General features: G+C 40.3%; 1 protein-coding gene across 1 annotated transcript in view; it reads right to left on the bottom strand.

Annotated features, from left to right (window-relative positions):
• Positions 1-20,238, bottom strand: part of Hsf2bp (heat shock transcription factor 2 binding protein) — an 83,542-nt gene that overhangs the window by 41,365 nt on the left and 21,939 nt on the right. Inside the window, exons 4-6 of the mRNA XM_057752010.1 lie at positions 13,705-13,854; positions 11,318-11,450; positions 1,312-1,429 (exon numbers count right to left, since the gene is read on the bottom strand). Coding sequence (XP_057607993.1) covers positions 1,312-1,429; positions 11,318-11,450; positions 13,705-13,854 — 401 coding nt within the window. The remainder of the gene's footprint in view (positions 1-1,311; positions 1,430-11,317; positions 11,451-13,704; positions 13,855-20,238) is intronic.

Genomic DNA, 20,238 nt, shown 5'->3' with positions numbered 1-20,238 from the left:
TGAGCTGATTAAAAATGTTTATCTAATATGCCTAATCTAAACACATGAGCCCACAGAAAGCAACAGCGGAAGTTTGATACACACTGTGATGGATAATCATTATCAACTCAACTGGATTTATAATCACCATGGAAAAGCAACTCTGAAAATGTTTCCAGGAAGGTTGAATTGAGAGGAGAGACCACCCTGAATATAAATGGTACCATCCTATGGGATTCTAGACTGAAAAAAGGATAAAGTAGACTGGCGAGATGGTTCTTTGGGTAAGTATTTCCCACTAACCCTGGCTGTTTGTATTCATTGGAGCCCACATAGAGAGAACTGATGTCTATTAGATGTCCTCTAAGCTCCACATACATACTATACCATGCACACAAATGCATGAGCACACATGTGCACAAATGTAAATAAGTAAATAATTTAAAATAATTTTCAAAAGGAGAAACAGAGCTGAGTACCAGCATTCTCCCTCTGTTTCCTGACTATGGATGTCATGTGACCAGCTGCCTCACATTCCTGCCACAACACCTTCCCTGCCATGAGGGGCTATACCCTCAAACTGTGAACAAAAACAAAACCTTCATTCTTTAAACTACTCTTGTCACAGTAACCAGAAAGGTAACAAATACAGATGTCAAGTATAAAAGGCTGTGGCATGACAGTGGGCCATGTGAGAAAGATGCAGTTAAGCCTGGACAGGATTCAGCTGGCCACCTAAAAGAATAGAACAAAGAAGCATACTCTTCCAGAGCCTACTCACAGCATCCTGCTGAGCACCACCTTGATTTTGACCTTTTGTGATGCCCAGCAGAGGACCTGGCCAAGTTACCTCAGATCCTGACCTACAACACTGTGAGATACGAAATAGAAGTTTGTTGTGATTTATTAAAATGATTTCGTAAAAAATAGCTACAAAATTTAGTACCTAGGTAGGAAATTACCTCAGAGTTCATTCTGAGGCCACTAGAAACATGACCCTGAAATATTTAGGATCCACTGATCATTCTAAGGAGTAAATGTTCCTTTTCTTGATTCATTTTATTTCCTGAAATACTGTTTAACCCAACACTCAGCAGGCTAAAGCAGGAGGAACATGAGTTCAAGGTCATCTTGGGCTTCACATCAACCCTATCTCAAATAAAATTAGATAAAATATGACCTAAGATATAACACATCCTTTAAATTCTCAGGCAATTTGTTTCCTATTTTTAGAACTACTATTAGATCAACCACGTTTACTTAAAGAGAGGTTCCATCAGCATATTCTAGGCACTGCGCAAGTTGAGAACCTGTGAGTTACTGTCTACATACACTTTGAGTTTGGTGCACTGGCCAGGCTTTAAGTCCCCCAGCAGCTGCAACATGGTGTCCAAAAGCACCCGACTGGAATTCACCAAGAATTCACGACCACATGCAATGGCAGCAACATCTGGAAAAGACAGAACAAAGCATCAAGACCACAGGTGCAGCACAGAGAGCACATAACGGTGGACAGAGAGAAGTGACTCTACCAGTTTTCCTCTAACTTCCACACACGCATCATGGCGTGAACACACCTTCATTTTCATTCTACCTATCTCTTGTCTTGCTCTCACACACACACACACACACACTAATAATAATAATTATAATAAAACCCTGTCTCGAAAAACCAAAAAAAAGAAAAAAAATAATAATAATTATAATAGTAATAATTAATGATAAATAAGCTTTTTTCTAAAAGATCATAGGTGCTTCACAATCTGAAAAATTCTGATTAGCAGATAGTATATTCCCTGACTACAGACTCAAAGAAAGCAGCATTTAACAATGGTGCTGTTCAATTGATGCAAAAATACTAATAAAATAGTGGCAAATCTAATTAAAGAACACATCAGAACCATCATCCACCATGATCAGGTCGGCTTCATTCCAGAGATGCAGGGATGGCTCAACAAACGAAAATCTGTCAACATAATCCACCATATAAACAAACTGAAAAATAAAAACCACATGATCATCTAATTAGATATCAAAAAAGCTTTAGACAAAATACAACGTCCTTCATGATAAAGGTCTTGGAGAGAGCAGGGATACAAGGAACACATCTAAACATAATAAAGGCAATATACAGCAAGCCACCAGCCAACATCAAACTAAATAGAGAGAAACTCCCAGCGACCCCATTGAAATCAGAAACAAGAAAAGTTTGTCCACTCTCTCCATATCTATTCAATATAGTTCTTGAGGTCCTAGTTAGAGCAATAAGACAACAAAAGGAGATCAAGGGGATACAAATCAGAAAAAAAGAAGTCAAACTCTTACTATTTGCTGATGATATGATAGTTTATATAAGCGACCACAAAAATTCTACCAAGGAACTTCTAAAACTCATAAACATTTTCAGTAATGTAGCAGGATACAAGATTAACTCAAAAAAAAAAAAAAGGTAGCCCTCTTGTACACAGATGATAAATGGCTAAGAAAGAAATCAGAGAAACATCACCCTTCACAATAGCCACAAATAGCATAAAATATCTCGGAGTAACTCTAACCAACCAAGTGGAAGACTTGTGTGACAAGAACTTTAAATCTTTGAAGGAAGAAAATGAAGAAGACACCAGAAAGTAGAAAGATCTCCCGTGCTCTTGGGTAGGTAGAATTAACATAGTAAAAATGGCAATCTTACCAAGAGCAATCTAGAGATTCAATGTAATGCCCAGCAAAATCCCAGCAAAATTCTTCACAGATCTTGAAAGAACAGTACTCAACTTCATATGGAAAAGGAAAAAAACCCAAGATAGCCAAAGCAATCCTGTACAATAAAAGGCATCACAATCCCTGACTTCAAACTCTACTACAGAGCTACAGTACTGAAAGCAGCCTGGTATTGGCATAAGAACAGACAGGTGACCAATGGAACCGAACTGAAGACCCAGATATTAATCCACATCCCCTCGAACAGCTGATTTTTGACAAAGAAGCAAAAAATATCAAATGAAAAAAAGAAAGCATATGGTTCCGGCATAACTGAATATCAACATGTAGAAGAATGGAAATAGATCCATATCTATCACTATGCACAAAACTCAAGTCCAAATGGATCAAAGACCTCAATATAAAGACACTGAACCTCATAGAAGAGAAAGTGGGAAGTACACTTGAACGCATTGACACAGGAGACCATTTCCTAAATATAACTCCAGTAGCATAGACACTGAGAGAAACAATAAATGGGACCTCCTGAAACTGAAAAGCTTCTGTAACACAAAGGATATGGTCAACAAGACAAAACAACAGCCTACAGAATGGAAAAAGGTCTTCACCAACCCCACATCAGACAGAGGTTTGATCTCCAAAATATACTAAGAACTCAAAAAATTTGTCATCAGCCGGGCGGTGGTGGCGCACGCCTTTAATCCCAGCACTCGGGAGGCAGAGGCAGGCAGATCTCTGTGAGTTCGAGGCCAGCCTGGTCTAGTAGAGCTAGTTCCAGGACAGGAACCAAAAAGCTACAGAGAAACCCTGTCTTGAAAATCCAAAAAAAAAAAAAATTGTCATCAAAAGATCAAATAATCCAATAAAAAATATGGAATACAGACCTAAACAGAGAACTTTAAACAGAGGAATCTAAAAATGACTGAAAGACACTTAAGGAAATGTTCAACATCCTTAGTCATCAGAGAAATTCAGATCAAAACAACTCTGAGATTCCATCTTATACCTGTAAGAATGGCCAAGATCAAAAACACTGGTGACAAATTATGCTGGAAAGGTTGTGGGGTAAACAGAACACTCCTGCATTGCTGATGGGAGTGTAAGCTGGTACAGTCCCTTTGGCAATTTCTCAGAAAATTAGGAAACAACCTCCCTCAAGACCTAGTAATAGCACTTTTGGGTATATATCCAAAGGATGCTCAATCGTGCCACAAGGACATGTGCTCAACTATGTTCATAGCAGTATTGTTTGTCAATGCCCCTAGACCGAAGAATGGATAAGGAAAATGTGGTACATTTACACAATGGAGTACTACACAGCAGAAAATATTACATCTTGAATTTTGCAGGCAAATGGATGGATCTAGAAAACACAATATTGAGTGAGGTAACCCAGACCCAGAAAGACAATTATCATATGTACTCACTCATAAGTGGTTTTTAAACATGAAGCAAAGAAAGCCAGCCTACAAATCACCATCCCAGAGAACTTAGACCACAATGAGGACCCTAAGAGAGACATACATGGATCTAATCTACATGGGAAGTAAAAAAAGACAAGATCTCCTGAGTAAATTGGGAGCATGGGGACCATGGAAGAGGATTAAAGGGGAGGAGAGAGACAGGGAGGGGAAGCAGAGAAAAATGTAGAGCTCAACAAAAATCAACCAATCAATAAAAAAATATACATTTATTGATTAGATGGATAGATAGATAGATAGATAGATAGATAGATCTAAATAGATAGATATACAAAAAAACAATGGTGTTGTTCATGGAGCTGACATGATGCTGAATGAGGACCTGACAACTGTAAGAGCTACTACAAATCAGGAAGTGATGTCATAAACCATGGAACAGAGCACTGGGACCTGGGTGTCTGCAGCATCCTGCCCCAGAACACCACACCAATAGATATCTGGTCTAAGCAGGAAGTGGGACTGATGATCAGTCTTAGCTGAGATCAAGCATTAAGAAATCCTTCAAGAATTGACTAATGATTTCTAACTATGACATAAATGGGAATCATATGTCAAAGGTAGAACATGAAAATAACCTGAACAGACTTTCCTAAATGCTTTTCCCTATTGTGATCAGCAAATACCTTGTTACATACTTCAAGCTCTGCAAATGGGCGTGGAAACCAGACCAAATTATTACACTGGCCCAGGGCTAGTACAGCCAGTACTAGTCCTACCAGTCCAGTATCCACACATAACTGCAAATATTTATCAGCAAATATTTGTACACAATACTTATACAAATAAGACTTGTACAAATCCCAGTATACAGAGTGTTCTCTCTACATCTCCTCTCTCTTCCATCTCTTCCTCTACCCACACCTGTGCATCAAGATGTAGCTCTTAGCTACTGCTCCAATGGCATACATGCTGTCAAGCTCCCTGCCATGATGATAATGGACTAACCCTCTGAAACTGTAAACAAGCCCCCAACTAAATGCTATCATTTATGAGTTACTGTGGTCATGGGGTCTCTTCACAGAAATAGAACAGTGACTAAGACAAGTACCTAATCTCAAGACAGCCCTCTCTGCAGCTATCCTGGAGCCAAGTTCTTTACAGAACAGAGAGCACCACATCTAGATTTTCTGAGACTCATCCATAAAGGTGGAAATTCTGATCTGCCTTCACCTGCAAAATCAACACTCAGAAGGGTCTGTCTACCAGGACTGAATGAAATCCCAAGTTACCTCTCCCACGTCTTAAACTGAAATTCACATACCTATGTAAAATCCAGATGCAGTCCTGCAACATTACTGTGTGCAGTTTGCATTTGATCCTGCACAGTATACTGACTATGGGACTTCCTCGCTGATCCAGCTACAGAGAAACACAAGTTTCCAATAAAAACTCCGCTTCATTGTGTAGGGTCAGTTCCACTAACTTAAGTGTTAGCAAGAAAACACTACAAAGCCAAAACACTGCAAGACAATTAAAAGAATTCTATAATAAACTGAATATTATAAGTGACCAATGCCATTTTTTTCCAAGTTAGCAAGACACTTAACATGACTGAGTTATTATCAAAGAGGTCAGAATCATGCCCATGGAATACCAAAACCAAAAAGCCTTTGGTGATCTCACAATATCAATTAGCAACCACCTCTCTAGCAACCAACCCCAGAACATAAAGTTTTTAATCTTTATGAAAAGTCAGGCTGTGCACTAGGGTCACAGGGGATGACTTCATCTTGTGCAACATCTACAAACATTTGTTACACTTGTCTGCTATGCCCACATAATAGAGTGGCAGAAATATCACAAACCTCCTACAGCACGCAGTATTCCTACAGCACCGCATGCCAGTGCCAAGTGGGAAACGTGCTGTGTGCAACACTCCTGAAAGAGCAGTGTGTACCAGAGCCTGTCCCTGCTCCAGAAACCTAGGCTTGTCACAGAACAAGTAAGGGAGGCTGATTAGGGAGAGATGGCAGACAAATACAGAAGGAGGGAGGAGGGTAAAACCACAGTAAGGTGTCTGAAAACACAAAGAATCACACACACACACACACACACACCCCTAAACATATACATACACAGTTTAGATGAATTTTTTCCACCTGGACTGACAATGAGTGTCCCCCACCCCCACAAGAGCCTTGACTACCTGACAAAAGCCCAACACGAATCATCAGAAACCCTCTTTGATCCAAGAGATCGAAAAACATTATAGGCTATTGCTGTTTCCCTTGATTGCCCCCCAGAGATAGAAAATAAATCCCTAATGCTGAAGCCACCATGTACTTTGGACACAGAACCCAGAAGACTGAAGCAGAATGTCACCTGAAGGCTTCCTCCTTGGGGGACTAGCTTTATGTTATCAGAAGACACCATGCAGCTTCCAAAGGAAGGAAGCAACCAACAGCCCTACCCAGCTATGATACCTATGAACCCCAACAATGACAGGCACAGCAAGATATCCCTAAAGGGGCTTAGTGGTACTTAGTGGAACTGTCTAAATTGGACTTAAGGTCCACTCAACAAAAGAGAAATCATGCTTGGTACTGAGAACCTAGCCAACTACCTGGGGCTAGTAAAGTCATGGGTCATGGAGAAGAACTTTCTTTACTAAACCTGCTATTCTAACTACAGTCTTAAATGCTTTTCCTTATACTCACACAGAAGTATAACTCTCATCCCTTATCAAAGAAACTTCTCTTTCTAACATGTGGAAACCATTATAGCCAAATGCAGTTATGGAGCCCAGCTCCAGGTGCTGCATCAACAACAGAACTCCTCTACCTAAGGGTCAGGGATCATTGTAGGGCAGAGAATATAAGTGCCAAAGGAACAGGAAGTTTTCTGTGAGATTAAGTCTCCTAGAAATGTCAAAGAAGCTATGCCCATGAGTCTCACCAACGTGACTGCCTAAACCATACCTGAACAAGAATGACACCCATAGACAAGCTAACAGGGACATGGGGAAGCTCACAAGACCTCAACCCTAAACAAAGAACTACAGGTAACTAAGGAATGCTGGAGTAGGAGAAACAGTACGAAAGAGCACACCAATTAGTTATCCAACACCAAATGGTTACCCCTGAAAACATACATACAATTAACATTATACAAACTGAGCAGTTTGTATTTATATATTTGGAACACACAACACGCACACACAAATTATTAAAGAAAAATAGACCAGGTTGGAGAAAGGACTCAGCTGTTAAAAGGCTGACTCAAAACCAAAAATATAAAAAAAATAGATCATGAAAGAGAAAGAGAGAAAGAGAAAGCAAGAAAAGGTAGATGGGAGGGTTGGGAGAGAGAAAAGGAAAGGGGAAAATGAAGTAATTATATTATAATCCCAAAATTTATTTAAAACTGAAAAATGTAATGTTAGAGCTGGGGCTGGAGAACGGTGGTGGAGTCTGCTTGTCATTTGCATACATGAGGCCAGTCCCAACTTCAATCCCTAGCAACATGAAAAAAAATTAATATACAGAATTTTTAAAAGCTGGGCATGGTCACATATACTTATAATCCTAACATTTGAGATGCTGAGGAAGAAGGATTCGATGTTCGAGAACAGCCTGGGCTAGTGAGTTTGAGGCCAGCTTAGACTACTTAGTAAAACCTTGTCTTAAAAAAAGAAGAGAAAAAAGGTCACATTCACAGGGCAATCATTACCAAATGCTACCTAAAATGCACAGCCAGATTAGGAGGCAGGGTATGCACTTATGATTTATGAGTCTACAAAAGTAGGAAGAGCAGGCAGAAAAGCAAGTTTTCTATTTGTGAGTTAGGTGAGTCACTCTTCACAGATCACCATTCTTTCATTGCTTTATTGCTCAGGCTGCCCTACCCTGAACAATCCCTCACTTCACATGTGCTATGACCTGCCACAGTCCAGCAGATGACAGGATGTAAGTCCATCAGAGCAGGTAGGTTCCCCCATGCAGATGAAGAAACCCTGTCTAAAGGAGTTAACCTGGAAAGTGGACCATCTTGTCTTAAAATCCAGACTTTCAATGCTGCACCTAACCTGTCATTTCCTAACCTGTCATTAGGAATTGTGGTGGTTTAAATAAGAATGATCCCCATAAGCTCATATGTTTGAATGCTTAATCACTAGAGAGTGGGACTAGTTGAAAAGATTAGAAGAATTAGGAGGTATGGCCTTGGAGGAAGTGTAAAACACTGGGGTGGGCTTGGGCTTTAGGGTTTCAAAAGTCCATGCCAATCCCAGTATCTTCTCTGTCTACAGATGTAGCTCTCAAGTACTTCTCCAGCACCATGCCTGCTGCCATGCTCCCACCATGATGATAAGAGACTAAACCTCTGCAACTGTAAGAAAGCACCTAACTAAATGCTGTCTTTTATTAAGAGTTTCTGTGGTCATGGTGTTTCTTCACAGCAAAAGAACAATGACTAAGACAGGAACAATGACTGAACAAGTAAGAAATTTCATATCAGTTTTTACTTAGAATATGGTAAACTAGAAATAAGAGCTGCTCCATTCTTCCCCAGGGAGGAGAAGACAAGGAAAATTCTACAAAATCACAGCTTTTCTTAAATACATCAGGGAGCTAAGGCTGGCTGGGAAACACCTAATGAAAGAAGCCAGACTTCCAGGCAGAGATATGGGACAAACATGCTCAACCTGGAGCAGATGCTCAAAGTCACAACAAACCAGATCAAATGTTTAACAAGCCACCAGGACAGCTGCTGCATGAGACTGACTATGGAAGAAGGACAGAGCTCCACTCCCTAGCTGGGTGTTATACTGCACATGGGTTTATTGAAATTCTCAGAACTTCTAAGAGATAAAAAGGAACTGGGAGAGTGTGTAAAACTGGAAGATCGGCTTGACAAGCAAGAAGAGATATAGACCGCTAGCCCATGGTCTCCACAGTGCTGCTGTACCCACTGAATGGCTCCAGGAGCTGAAAAGCACAAACTTCGGTGGCACAAACCCACTTTAGCAATGCACCACCAGAGTTGAAAACCTTTTTCAGGCAAGCCTATAAGTCTTCTTTTCACATGTACATGACTGTGATTTTAGCCAAGTGAGCCTGAATGCTGGGCAATAGGATGCTCTACCCTCTAGTGACTGTCTGCCTCATGGCTCACCAGCCAGAAATTCATGCAGTTTAAATTCTCAACCAGCAAAATGAAAAAAATATACAGATAGTAGACTTTTAAGGTTACTTTTAGAACTAATCATATGTACAAATGCCTTCTTTTGAATATAGCCTTTAAGGCCTGACACAGGAGGCTGAGACAGGAAGACTGAGAATATAGTTGCTATGATGAATGGGCAGAGAGCTGCCCTGCTTCAGACAAAGTGCCAGTCAAGCCAGAGTAATGAATTCTCAGCATCCACCCAACAAGAAACACCACTGGAGGCTGGAGAGATGGCACAGAAATTGAGAGCACTGGCTGTTCTTTTCGAAGAGCTGGGTTTAATTTCAAGCACCCACATGATAGCTCATTCCAGTTCTAGAGGATCCAACAGTCCCTTCCGGCTTCCATGTACCAGGCATACATGGCAGTGCATAGGCATATATACAGGCAAAAAAAAAACTATGCTGAAGGATAAAATAAAAATAAATCTTAGAAAATAAATAAAACAAGTACCACTAACTTTTAAGGGATTTTTTTAAATGTCAGCCAGGTATAGTAGTATACTTATAATCTCTGGACTCAAGAAGTCGAAGCAGCAGGATTACTTCAAGTTTAAGCACAGTTTGTCTCAAATTTAAAGGAGTAGGAGGAGTAGAAGTAGTCTATTCAGGCCTTTCATCATACCGATCTCAGTAAGAAGGTAACAACACAGGGCTGGAAAAATGACTTGGTACAAAGTACTTGCCACACAAACATGAGGACTGGAATTCAGACGCTCAGCACCCATGTAAATTCTAGGTAGGCATGGCAGCTTCCTGTAATCTCAGCACTCGGGATGCAGAGACAAGAGGTCGCTGGTACAAGCTGGCAAGCTAAACTAGCCAGAATCACTAAGCTCCAGGTTCAACAAAACCTGCCACGATCACTAAGGTGGGGAGCAACCAAAGAAGATACCCACCATCAACTCAGGCTACACATATACACACATGTGCTCTTGCACATGTACCTATACAAACATGTGAGCACACATCATCATCATCATAATGCAAGGGGAAAGGGCAGTTTTTTCTCATATTAACAGCAAAAATCATTCTAAGAGTACACAGGATACAACAAAGATGAAAGGTCACAATTTAAGCACTTAGTCAACCTCATGAAAGTAGAGTTTCCACACCCACTGGGTCATCTCACCTACTGTACTAGGAATCACTAGTCCCTGGTCTATCTCTCAGAAAAATTTTGAAGGTTTGGAATGTTACTGTTATTTTTTTATTCATTTTTTGAGACAGTCTTGCTATATAGCCCAGGTTGACCTCAAACTCTTAATCCTCCTGCCTTAGGGCCTCCTAAATGTTGAAATTGCAGGCTTGTGCCACCATGCCAGCTCCTTTATAGTTTTGCTATGAAATTCTTTTGTAGCATTTCTTCAGTGATAGGTTCCATTTATTAGTTTCCAGGAAAAACTCACTGAAAACACAAAGTTTTTAGAATCCTTTAAGTGGAATTTAGTTTAAGTTTAGCTCACAGCTTTTGCTTTAGCCAGACATGAGTAAAACAGCAAGGATTCCAAATGACAAGCATCTAAATGTATAATCTGTGGCTTTTACTCTTTTACTTCTGTGATGTATAAAAATAAATACCAGCCAGGTGTAGTGGTGCACGCCTTTAATCCCAGCACTTGGGAGGTAGAGCCAGGTGGATCTCTGAGTTTGAGGCCAGCCTGGTCTACAGAGTGAATTCTTGGACAGTCAGGGCTACACAGAGAAACCCTGTCATGAAAAACCAAAAATAAATAAATAAAAATAAATAGTGATCAAATCAACCTGTGTTTCCTTTAGATCAGTTAGTTCTAATAAGTGTTGATGACCACAAGCCCTTGGGGCGCTTTTCCATACTGGAGACACCCAACACCTAGATCAACTTACTGAGATAGACTCCAGGGTGAACATGGTGCTCCAGACATCGACACACACAAATCCCTAACTGTAATTAACAACCCTGATATATGGCACTATGTCTGAAAAGTTACCTACTTGTTACAATTCCAGCCAGTGCAAATACAAACTGATTCTCATCAGAATCAACCTCCCTGACGTCCCCATCCAATGACTTTACGAAACTCTCCATTGTCTGACCAGTGATGTTGAAAAACTTCAATGCTTTGTCCTGAAAGTTTAAAAATAAAAGAATACAAGTGTCAGATCTTTCCACATAAGCCAATGTAACACCACAAATGTGCAAACCATACAGAAGAAAGACTAGCTGCAATTACAGAAGCAATTATAAAAAAACCTGTGCTCAAAGTTCCCAGGGAGGGAAGCAGTCAATGCTGGGACTCATACCAGGCCACAGAAGAAAGAATAAGTGACTTCTGAGTGTTCAGCCCTAAATGGGACATCTGTGTCCACCACCACCACCAAGGTTCAGGGAACATCACAGAAGACCAGGTGGAAGAATGTCAGAGCTGGAGGGAAAAAGGAATGCTGTGAAATGCTGTCTTCTGAACACTCATGAACTCAAAGCTGCTGTGGTTACCTGATGTGGGATTCCCCTCTGTATGCTGTAAATACCATTGGTTAATAAGGAAACTGCCTTGGCCTGTTGGTAGGGAAAACTAAACCAAATGCTGGGAGGAAGAGGGGTGGAGTCAGAGTGAAGCCATGTAGCCCCACCGGAGACAGATGGACAGAACTTTATCCAGTAAACCACAGCCACATGGTGATACACAGATTAATAGAGATGGGTTAAATTAAGATATAAGAGTTAGCCAATAAGAAGCTAGAGCTAATGGTCCACGTAGTTATTTGAATAATACAGTTTCTATGTCTATTTTGGGGCTAAGCAGTTGGGAACCAACAAGGGGCTTCCTCCAACAAATTGGAGCCAATGTGACCAACTAAAATCCACAAGACCTGGACAAATCAAGCCAGTCCCCATGCTAGCATGGATGGGACATGGGCTTATGAGGCATTATGCCTCACTATGCCTCACTGAGGAGTTACTAACGATTGATGGCTGCTGGAGGAGTCACTGTTCTTCAGGACCGTGGACACTGGTAGGTTCATGCTCTAGTGGGTGGCTACATCCATGCATACACAGCAGCACTAACTAGACTTAGTGAAGTATAAAAAGGAAGTGAAAATAAGAAATAGAAGGGAGATTTGAGTTATCTATGACTAAGATATACTGTACGTGTATGTGTGTGTGCATATGTGTATAAACTTGTCAAGAACCATTTAGAACCAAGGCATATTTTAAAATGTGAAAACAAAAAAAACCTGAGAAAACGGCATAAGGGAACTTCTTGGGTGATAGAATGTTCTATGACTGACTGTAGGGATGGTTTCCCAACTCTAGAAATTTTCTAAGAAACCAGTAAGAACTATTGTAAGTCCAGGGGATAAATTACAACATAGAAATCATCTTTATTTTTAAGACAAAATCTCGTACAGCCCAGGAAATTACACTTTATTAAAGTTCAACAAACTGTTAAGGACACTTAAGTCTCCGTCAAGCCAAACACTGCATCCTCTAAGCAGTAACTAATGTAGCTCTGGCTTCTAGCCAAATATCCCCCTCTCAACTTCTATTCCTTCTCCCAGAGTCAAACCCTACCTGCTGGTGGTGGTTTCTTTCCTTAGCTGTCAACTGCACCCTGACACCACACCTGTCTCAATCATACAGCTCTCAGTGGCTCCTTCTTCCCCATCTGCCCTGCCGAGAGCCACACACCTCACTCAAAAACACTTGAAGAGTCTACAGCCCTCCTGCCTATGGATGGGGGGTGATGGTGGGAGAAAGGAACCAGCAACTGCTTACCTCCAATCACAAAATGACATTCCAGTAACAACAAGCCTTATCTCCCAAGCTGCAGTGCATGACCCTCCACTCAGTCAAGGGACCTTCAGTCCTAACACAAGCCAGACTTCCCACCTATACCTTTGATTTGACTAATTATTTCTTCTTGAACTGTTCTTACAATTTACTGCCATTTCTACCTATTCTTCAAGGTCCATTTCAAATTCCTCTCCTTATGAAGTTCCCTAGTATATATACATGTGTGTGTGTGTGTGTGTGTATATACTAGACACAAATATATGCCAAATTCTTAAATTATCTATTATCCATGAGGTAAAACACATATGAGCACTTTGAATGTTGTTAAATTTCTTACATATAAATATTAAAATGGTTAATATATCGAAAATTCCCCTTGCGTGCCAGGACAGAAGGACGGTACTTCATTTTACACATCCTCAGAGCATCAGGTGACACAATGAACACAGAAGGCGTCTGGCAACCATATGATGAATGAACTAAAGCAAATTTACATCATGGCAGGACTTAGCAATCAATGTCACAGCAGATGTGCTGTCTCTTTCAGGTCACAAGACACATTCAACAGTGCCAGGCAACTTACTCCTCCCAGAATGGCTTTGACGACTTCCTCACTGCTGGAGACTCCCCAGAGGAGGGTACAGGTAACTGCTCCCATTTGTGTACAGTACTCTGCCTGCTGGAGGAGCTGCTGTTTAGCCTCATTCAGCTGCTGTCGAAGAGCCAACTTCTCCTAAATTCATAACAAAGTAGAACAAGATGACAGACAGCTAGCATTCAATCTCAATAATCTCTATTACACGCTCTTTCACAATGATACTTATTAGAGAGAAAGCGTTCAGAATTCTAGAAAACGGCTTCAAGTAGAATATAGCTCTTTCTGAGCCACAATTCACATCTAAACAGTAAAGTTCAAAGCTTAGAGAAGAACACATGGCTGCTTTTCAGCTTATGGATAACTGTGAAGAGCTAAATTCATTCATTCAAGTAAAGAGAAAAATAGAGGTGGCACCTGTGCCAAGCGACCACACCCAGAGCAGCACCACCAGACTCAGAAACAAAGCAGCAACCTAGCGTGCAGCCTAGACTGCACAGCACTTCTCATCAGGGAGGCTGCCATGACCAACATTCAGTCCACTGACAAACACAACACTGAGTTTAGGAAAAGAACTGTACAAAGTCTCCTAGGCCAGCAGGTCTCAACCCCTTTTGGGTGGAATGACACTTTCACAGGGGTCACCCAAGACCATTAGAAAACACAGATATTTACATTATTATTTTTAATAGTGTTATGTGAACTTTTACTTTTTTGGCTTTTTTTAGGGGGGCACCATCCAACTCCTAAATAAATCACACGTGGAGGCTTATTCTTAGTTATAAATGTCCGACCTTAGCTTGGCTTGTTTCTTGCTTTTATTAACTTATATCATCCCAACTACCTTTTGCCTCTGGACTTTTATCTTTCTCTATTTCTGTATACCTTTCTTACTCGGTGACTGGCTGGTGGCTGGGTCCTGATGTCATCCTCTCCTTGTTCTCTTGTTCCTCCTTCTTTCCCAGACTTCTATTTATTCTTTCTGCCTGCAGCTTTGCCTATCCTTGCTCCTGGCTCACTATTGATTATTCATCTCTTTATTAGGATCATCAGGTGTTTTAGGCAGGCACAGTAACACAGCTTCACAGAATTAAACAAATGCAGTGTAAACAAAAGTCATACATCTGAAAATAATATTCCCCAACATAAAAGTAGCAAAACAAAACCCTGATTCATTTTTTTAAAATATTTATTTATTTATTATGTATACAACATTCCTTCCATGTATGCTTGCAGGCCAGAAGAGGGCACCAGATCTCATTACAGATGGCTGTGAGCCACCATGTGGTTGCTGGGAATTGAACTCAGGACCTCTGGAAGAGCAGTCAGTGCTCTTAACCTCTGAGCCATCTCTCCAGGCCCCCCTGATCCATTTTTTAAAAAGCAGTAAGGTAAATTTTCAAACTCCAACCAGGCATGGTAGTACACACATGTAATTCCAGCACTCAGGAGCCAAAGGGTTCAAAGCCAGACTGGACTACATAGAAATAGTCTATCAAGGGGAGTTGGGGGAGGGAAGCCACAGGCTAAGAAAAACTGTATCATATATTTATTTATATTTATAAAAGGTCTACCATACATACCTTACAGGTTCCAGATCCACTGAGCCACTCAAACTCAGTACTATATCTTGCCCACACGGCAAGCACTTTACCAAATAAGCCATCTCCCCAGCCAAGTATAGTAATAATTTAAATAGCATTTACAATGAATTAGATAGCAAAAATAATCTGATAAGTTAAGGTCTGTAAGTGTAGGCTGTATGCAAATACTACACTTTCTCTTGGAAGGATCCTGAACACCCTAAGACTACCCACAAGGGGTTCTGGAGCTGATTCCCCTCAGATACTGAGGGACAACTGTACCTGAAAGAAGACAACTACTCCAATCAAACAGGGAAGAAGTGTTTAGGTTCTATGGATGCTACAAGGGGAGAAAAGGCATCATTAGTCTTATTCAGCTGTGACCCCCCTACAAGCTAGACCCACTGGTACAATAGTAGCACAAATGCTATAGGGATAACTTTCTTTTTTTTTAATATTTATTTATTTATTATGTATACAATATTCTGTCTGTGTGTATGTCTGCAGGCCAGAAGAGGGCACCGGACCTCATTACAGATGGTTGTGAGCCACCATGTGGTTGCTGGGAATTGAACTCAGGACCTTTGGAAGAGCAGGCAATGCTCTTAACCACTGAGCCATCTCTCCAGCCCCGGGGATAACTTTCTGATTGGATTTCAACTTCACTCCACAAGATGAAATTTTTTCCCGGTACTGAGTGACACCCATACCTGGCTAAGTCCTAGGCCTTAAGGAAGAATAGTATTACTATTCTGTTGAATGAACATAGTAATAAATTTCCCCTAAGTTCTTTTCTTTATACCTAATCATTAGTATATCTCTCAGCCTGCATTAACAAACTTCTTTTTGGAGAATATGGCAATTGAGACTTACAATTGGTCAACATGCAGAATACTAGAGTGCTCAACCCTAAATAGGATATCCATATTACACACACACACACAGAGAGGGAGGGAGGGAGGGAGGGAGGGAGGGAGGGAGGGAGGGAGGGAGGGAGGGAGGGAGGGAGGGAGAGCACTCAAGGACCACTGTGGAAGAGGGAACTTGAAGAAGTAGTTTGTAGAAAACAGTATCTGCTGGACATGACAGTGCAGCTGCACACATGAACTCATGGTAGCTGGGGCTACAAGCACAGGGCTTGTACAAGGTCAAGTCAGACAAGATTCCAACATGGAGGAGGAGGAACTCATAAAATCCCACCCCTAACTGAAGAGCTCTTAGCAGCTGATGGCTGCTGAAGGAAAGAGAATCACTTTTCTCCAGGGATATGCTGCATGAGAGAATACTCTTTGTAGATGGAGATTGCTCTTTTATTTCCCGGCCACCCAGACCCGAATAATCAAACAAAAACTATGTTAATTACAACACTGGTTGGCCCATTAGCTCAGGCTTCTTACTGACTCTTACATCCTTAATCTGTGTATCAGCACAAGGCTGGGGCTTACTGGTAAGGGTTCAGCATCTGTCTCCTTTGGCAGCTACATGGTGTCTCCTTGACTCTGCTGAAGGTGTAAGTCATAAACAATCCCACACCAGTTTGGAATTATGATTAATAGGGTGGTATTTATTTAAAGGGGAAAAAACTTACAGATCACCGTCTCAGACAACAGCCCTCTGCGCAATTAGGAAGAAGTCTAGTCGCCAGAACCGGAGCAGAAAGTAAAGAGAGCAAGGAGTGAAGTAGCCGCTTTTTTAAAGGGAAAGAGACCACGCCCCAATGGGCTGGTATCTCAGCGGCTATTGGCTGGAGGAGCGGAAGGACCTCCCGCAATACCACCCCCTTTTGTTTAAATAAGAGAGTTCTAAACCTACTATGAAATTATATACAATAAGTACAAATATCCTATTCTAACTAGCTTAGGTCTTGTATAATAAACAGCTTGGCTAAGTCATGAGTGGAAAGTAACTACATTTATATAGTCTTCAACCCCATCGAAGATCTGAGAAGGGAAATAATGTTACCTGAGTAATTAGGAAGTGCAATCAAACAACTTCCAAAACATGCAACAAATCACAGAGACAACTAGCTACCTGGGCAATCACCCAAGGTCACGTTTGCAGTGTTGAAGCAACCAACTTTGGCTAAGGCCTAACATAACTGACATACCATTTTCAAAGGCAAGAAACTTGTCAAAACTATCTTACCCTGTCTTGGCAGGATATGAGAGTCCTTTTTTTCCATTCACAGATACTCTGTATTTCTGTCAGTGGTTGAGGTATGGGCATTTCTTTGCCCAAAGGCCAGTTCAGCCAAGAAGAAAGGCTCCAGGTGGAGTGTCTTTGGTGCTCAACATTCTCTCGGGAATAGAGCGGTGTTGCCAGGAGCAATTGTGTCTCACTACCACAAAACTCTGAGTTAGATTAAAGGCCATTTTCTGCAGCTCTTTGAAGAGGTTGAAGATTATCTATCTATACTGAGTATAATCTCTATGTATCTGAAGAACCTAATTAGTCTAATTATAAATGACAAACTTAGAATACTATTGATCTATATAATTCTCAATACTTATCTAACTTAAAGACTAAGACAATAAACGACTGTGAAACAAATGAGGACAATGACCTCCAAATATAAACAATGTACAAATATACATTGCAGTATGGTAAATATATATCAATACACAAATAATATATAAGTATCTTAATCAGAGGTAGAAATGTACACTGCAATATGGTAAATATATACAATATATGTATCAATACAATATATGTCAATACATAAAAAATGTTTTTAAACAGAGGTAGAAACATGCATGCATACAATAGTCAATATAATTTCACTTTGTATCAATATATAAGAATTGATACCAATACATTTGTCTCAAAACAATAACTCACAAGTACCAACAAGTACCAATCTATTATCCCTCTTTTTTTTTTCAAATGATCCCTGAGCTTATAAAATTCCTTTCCCAACCCTCAACCGTATACCAATTATAATCAACCCCTAAATGATGTCCTTAAACCCAAGGGCAAACTTTACTTGGAGAGGGGACGTCATCCTCTAGAGTTACTTCCAGCTGTCATGGGGGCGACATTCTTTATGGGGGATCCTGTGAAAGTAAAATGATGGTTAAATTTCAAGATCAATGTCTTTTAAAATTGCAAATAATCTCTGAGTATTTTGTGCAGGTCTGGCCAGAATGTTGTATAAGATGTGCACTGTTTCAGCTAACCAAGTTGGAACTGTCTTGTGCAGCTGGTACCCAAAACAGGTCTTGTAGTAGCGTTATCAGTATCATGACGTCATATCAACCAGGTGGAGTTGTTGTTATGGGGCCCCATCTTCTTCCTGGAAACTTCAAATGTCACTTCAGGAAAAACTCATTGTTCGTTGTGAAAAACTTAAACATTAATCATATAGACATATATAAACATATATATACATATATATATTCAATGAAAGGCATGATAGATATATTCAATGAAAAGTATGATAGATATGAAGAAAAGCAAAGATGTTTTCTAAACTCATATTTCTTTCTGTCCCCTATCATGGCTCTTGACATGAGACAAAAACTCCAGAAACTCTGGGTTTTTCTCTTACCAACAGGCTTGGAATTGGAGAGGGACTGAGCCAGAGTCCAACTTCAAAACCAGCTCTATAAATTTAGAAATATGGTTTAGTATATTTTACTTACACAACCTATTCAGTTTTCTTGATAGTTCCTATTGGGCAGGTATTTTTCCATCTGTCAGTATCCAAACATCCAGGATCCCTTGAATTTTTCAAAGATGAGTGTTTTCCTGTGGAGATAAGAACAGAACCCTGCTCCCATTCTATGTTTTTCTTACCACCTGTAGGAATATCATCATTGTGGATGAGTTGTCATTTCTCATTTCCAAGAGGTTTCTCCTCTTCAAATCAAACCTTTATTAATTTTGATGGTATCCACAATTTTTCTTCTCCTGTGGAAACAAGAGCAAAACCCCTTCCCCAACGTAGCACATCTCCTGGCTTCCATTGAGAGGTCATCTTTGAAATAAATTGGTTGATTTAGTTCAGCAGACTTTTCCATTATCCAATGTCTTTCTGCTGCTGTTGTTCCTTTCTCATTAGCGTTAAGAAAATTCAAGGTCAATAAAGCATTACGTAATCTATTTCTGGGGGTATTTTCGGTCCCTTTCTGTTTGTTCAGCATATCCTTTATAGTACGATTTGATCTTTCTATAACTGCCTGACCTGTGGGATTATGTGGTATACCTGTAATGTGTTTTATATTATAATAAGCAAAAAAGCGTTTCATTTTCTTAGATACATATGCTGTACCATTGTCTGTCTTTATTTGTACAGGTATTCCCATGATGGCCATAACTTCCAATAGATGTGTGATTACTGAATCAGCCTTTTCTGAGCTCAGGGCAGTAGCCCATTGAAAACCTGAATACGTGTCTATGGTGTGGTGTACATATTTTAATTTACCAAATTCCATAAAGTGGAACACATCCATCTGCCAGATTTCATTTCTCTTAGTACCCTTTGGGTTATCCCCTGCAGGCAACGGTGTTTGATTATAGAAAGAACAAGTAGGACATCTCTTCATAATGTCCTTAGCTTGTTGCCATGTAATGGAAAATTCTTTCTTTAGGCCTTTACTATTGACATGATGCTTCTTATGAAATTCTGAGGCCTGCAACACGCTTCCAATCAATAATTGATCAATCTCAGCGTTGCCTTGTGCTAGAGGACCAGGCAGACCTGTATGGGACCGGATGTGTGTTATGTACATTGGACAAAGCCTGTTCCTGATTATGTCTTGTACCTGGATAAACAATGAAGTCAACTCTGTGTCATCTGGTATAAATTCAGCGGTTTCAATATGCAAGATAACCCTTTCTGCATATTGTGAATCTGTAACTATATTAAGAGGTTCTTTAAAATCCCTTAGCACCATAAGAATGGCATATAATTCTGCCTTCTGGACAGAATTATAAGGGC

The sequence above is a fragment of the Chionomys nivalis genome, chromosome 19 (genome assembly GCF_950005125.1).
Source record: "Chionomys nivalis chromosome 19, mChiNiv1.1, whole genome shotgun sequence".
Taxonomy (NCBI): domain Eukaryota; kingdom Metazoa; phylum Chordata; class Mammalia; order Rodentia; family Cricetidae; genus Chionomys; species Chionomys nivalis.
Note: the sequence above shows the minus strand (reverse complement) of the source record. Positions and strands in the feature narration are given on the sequence as shown.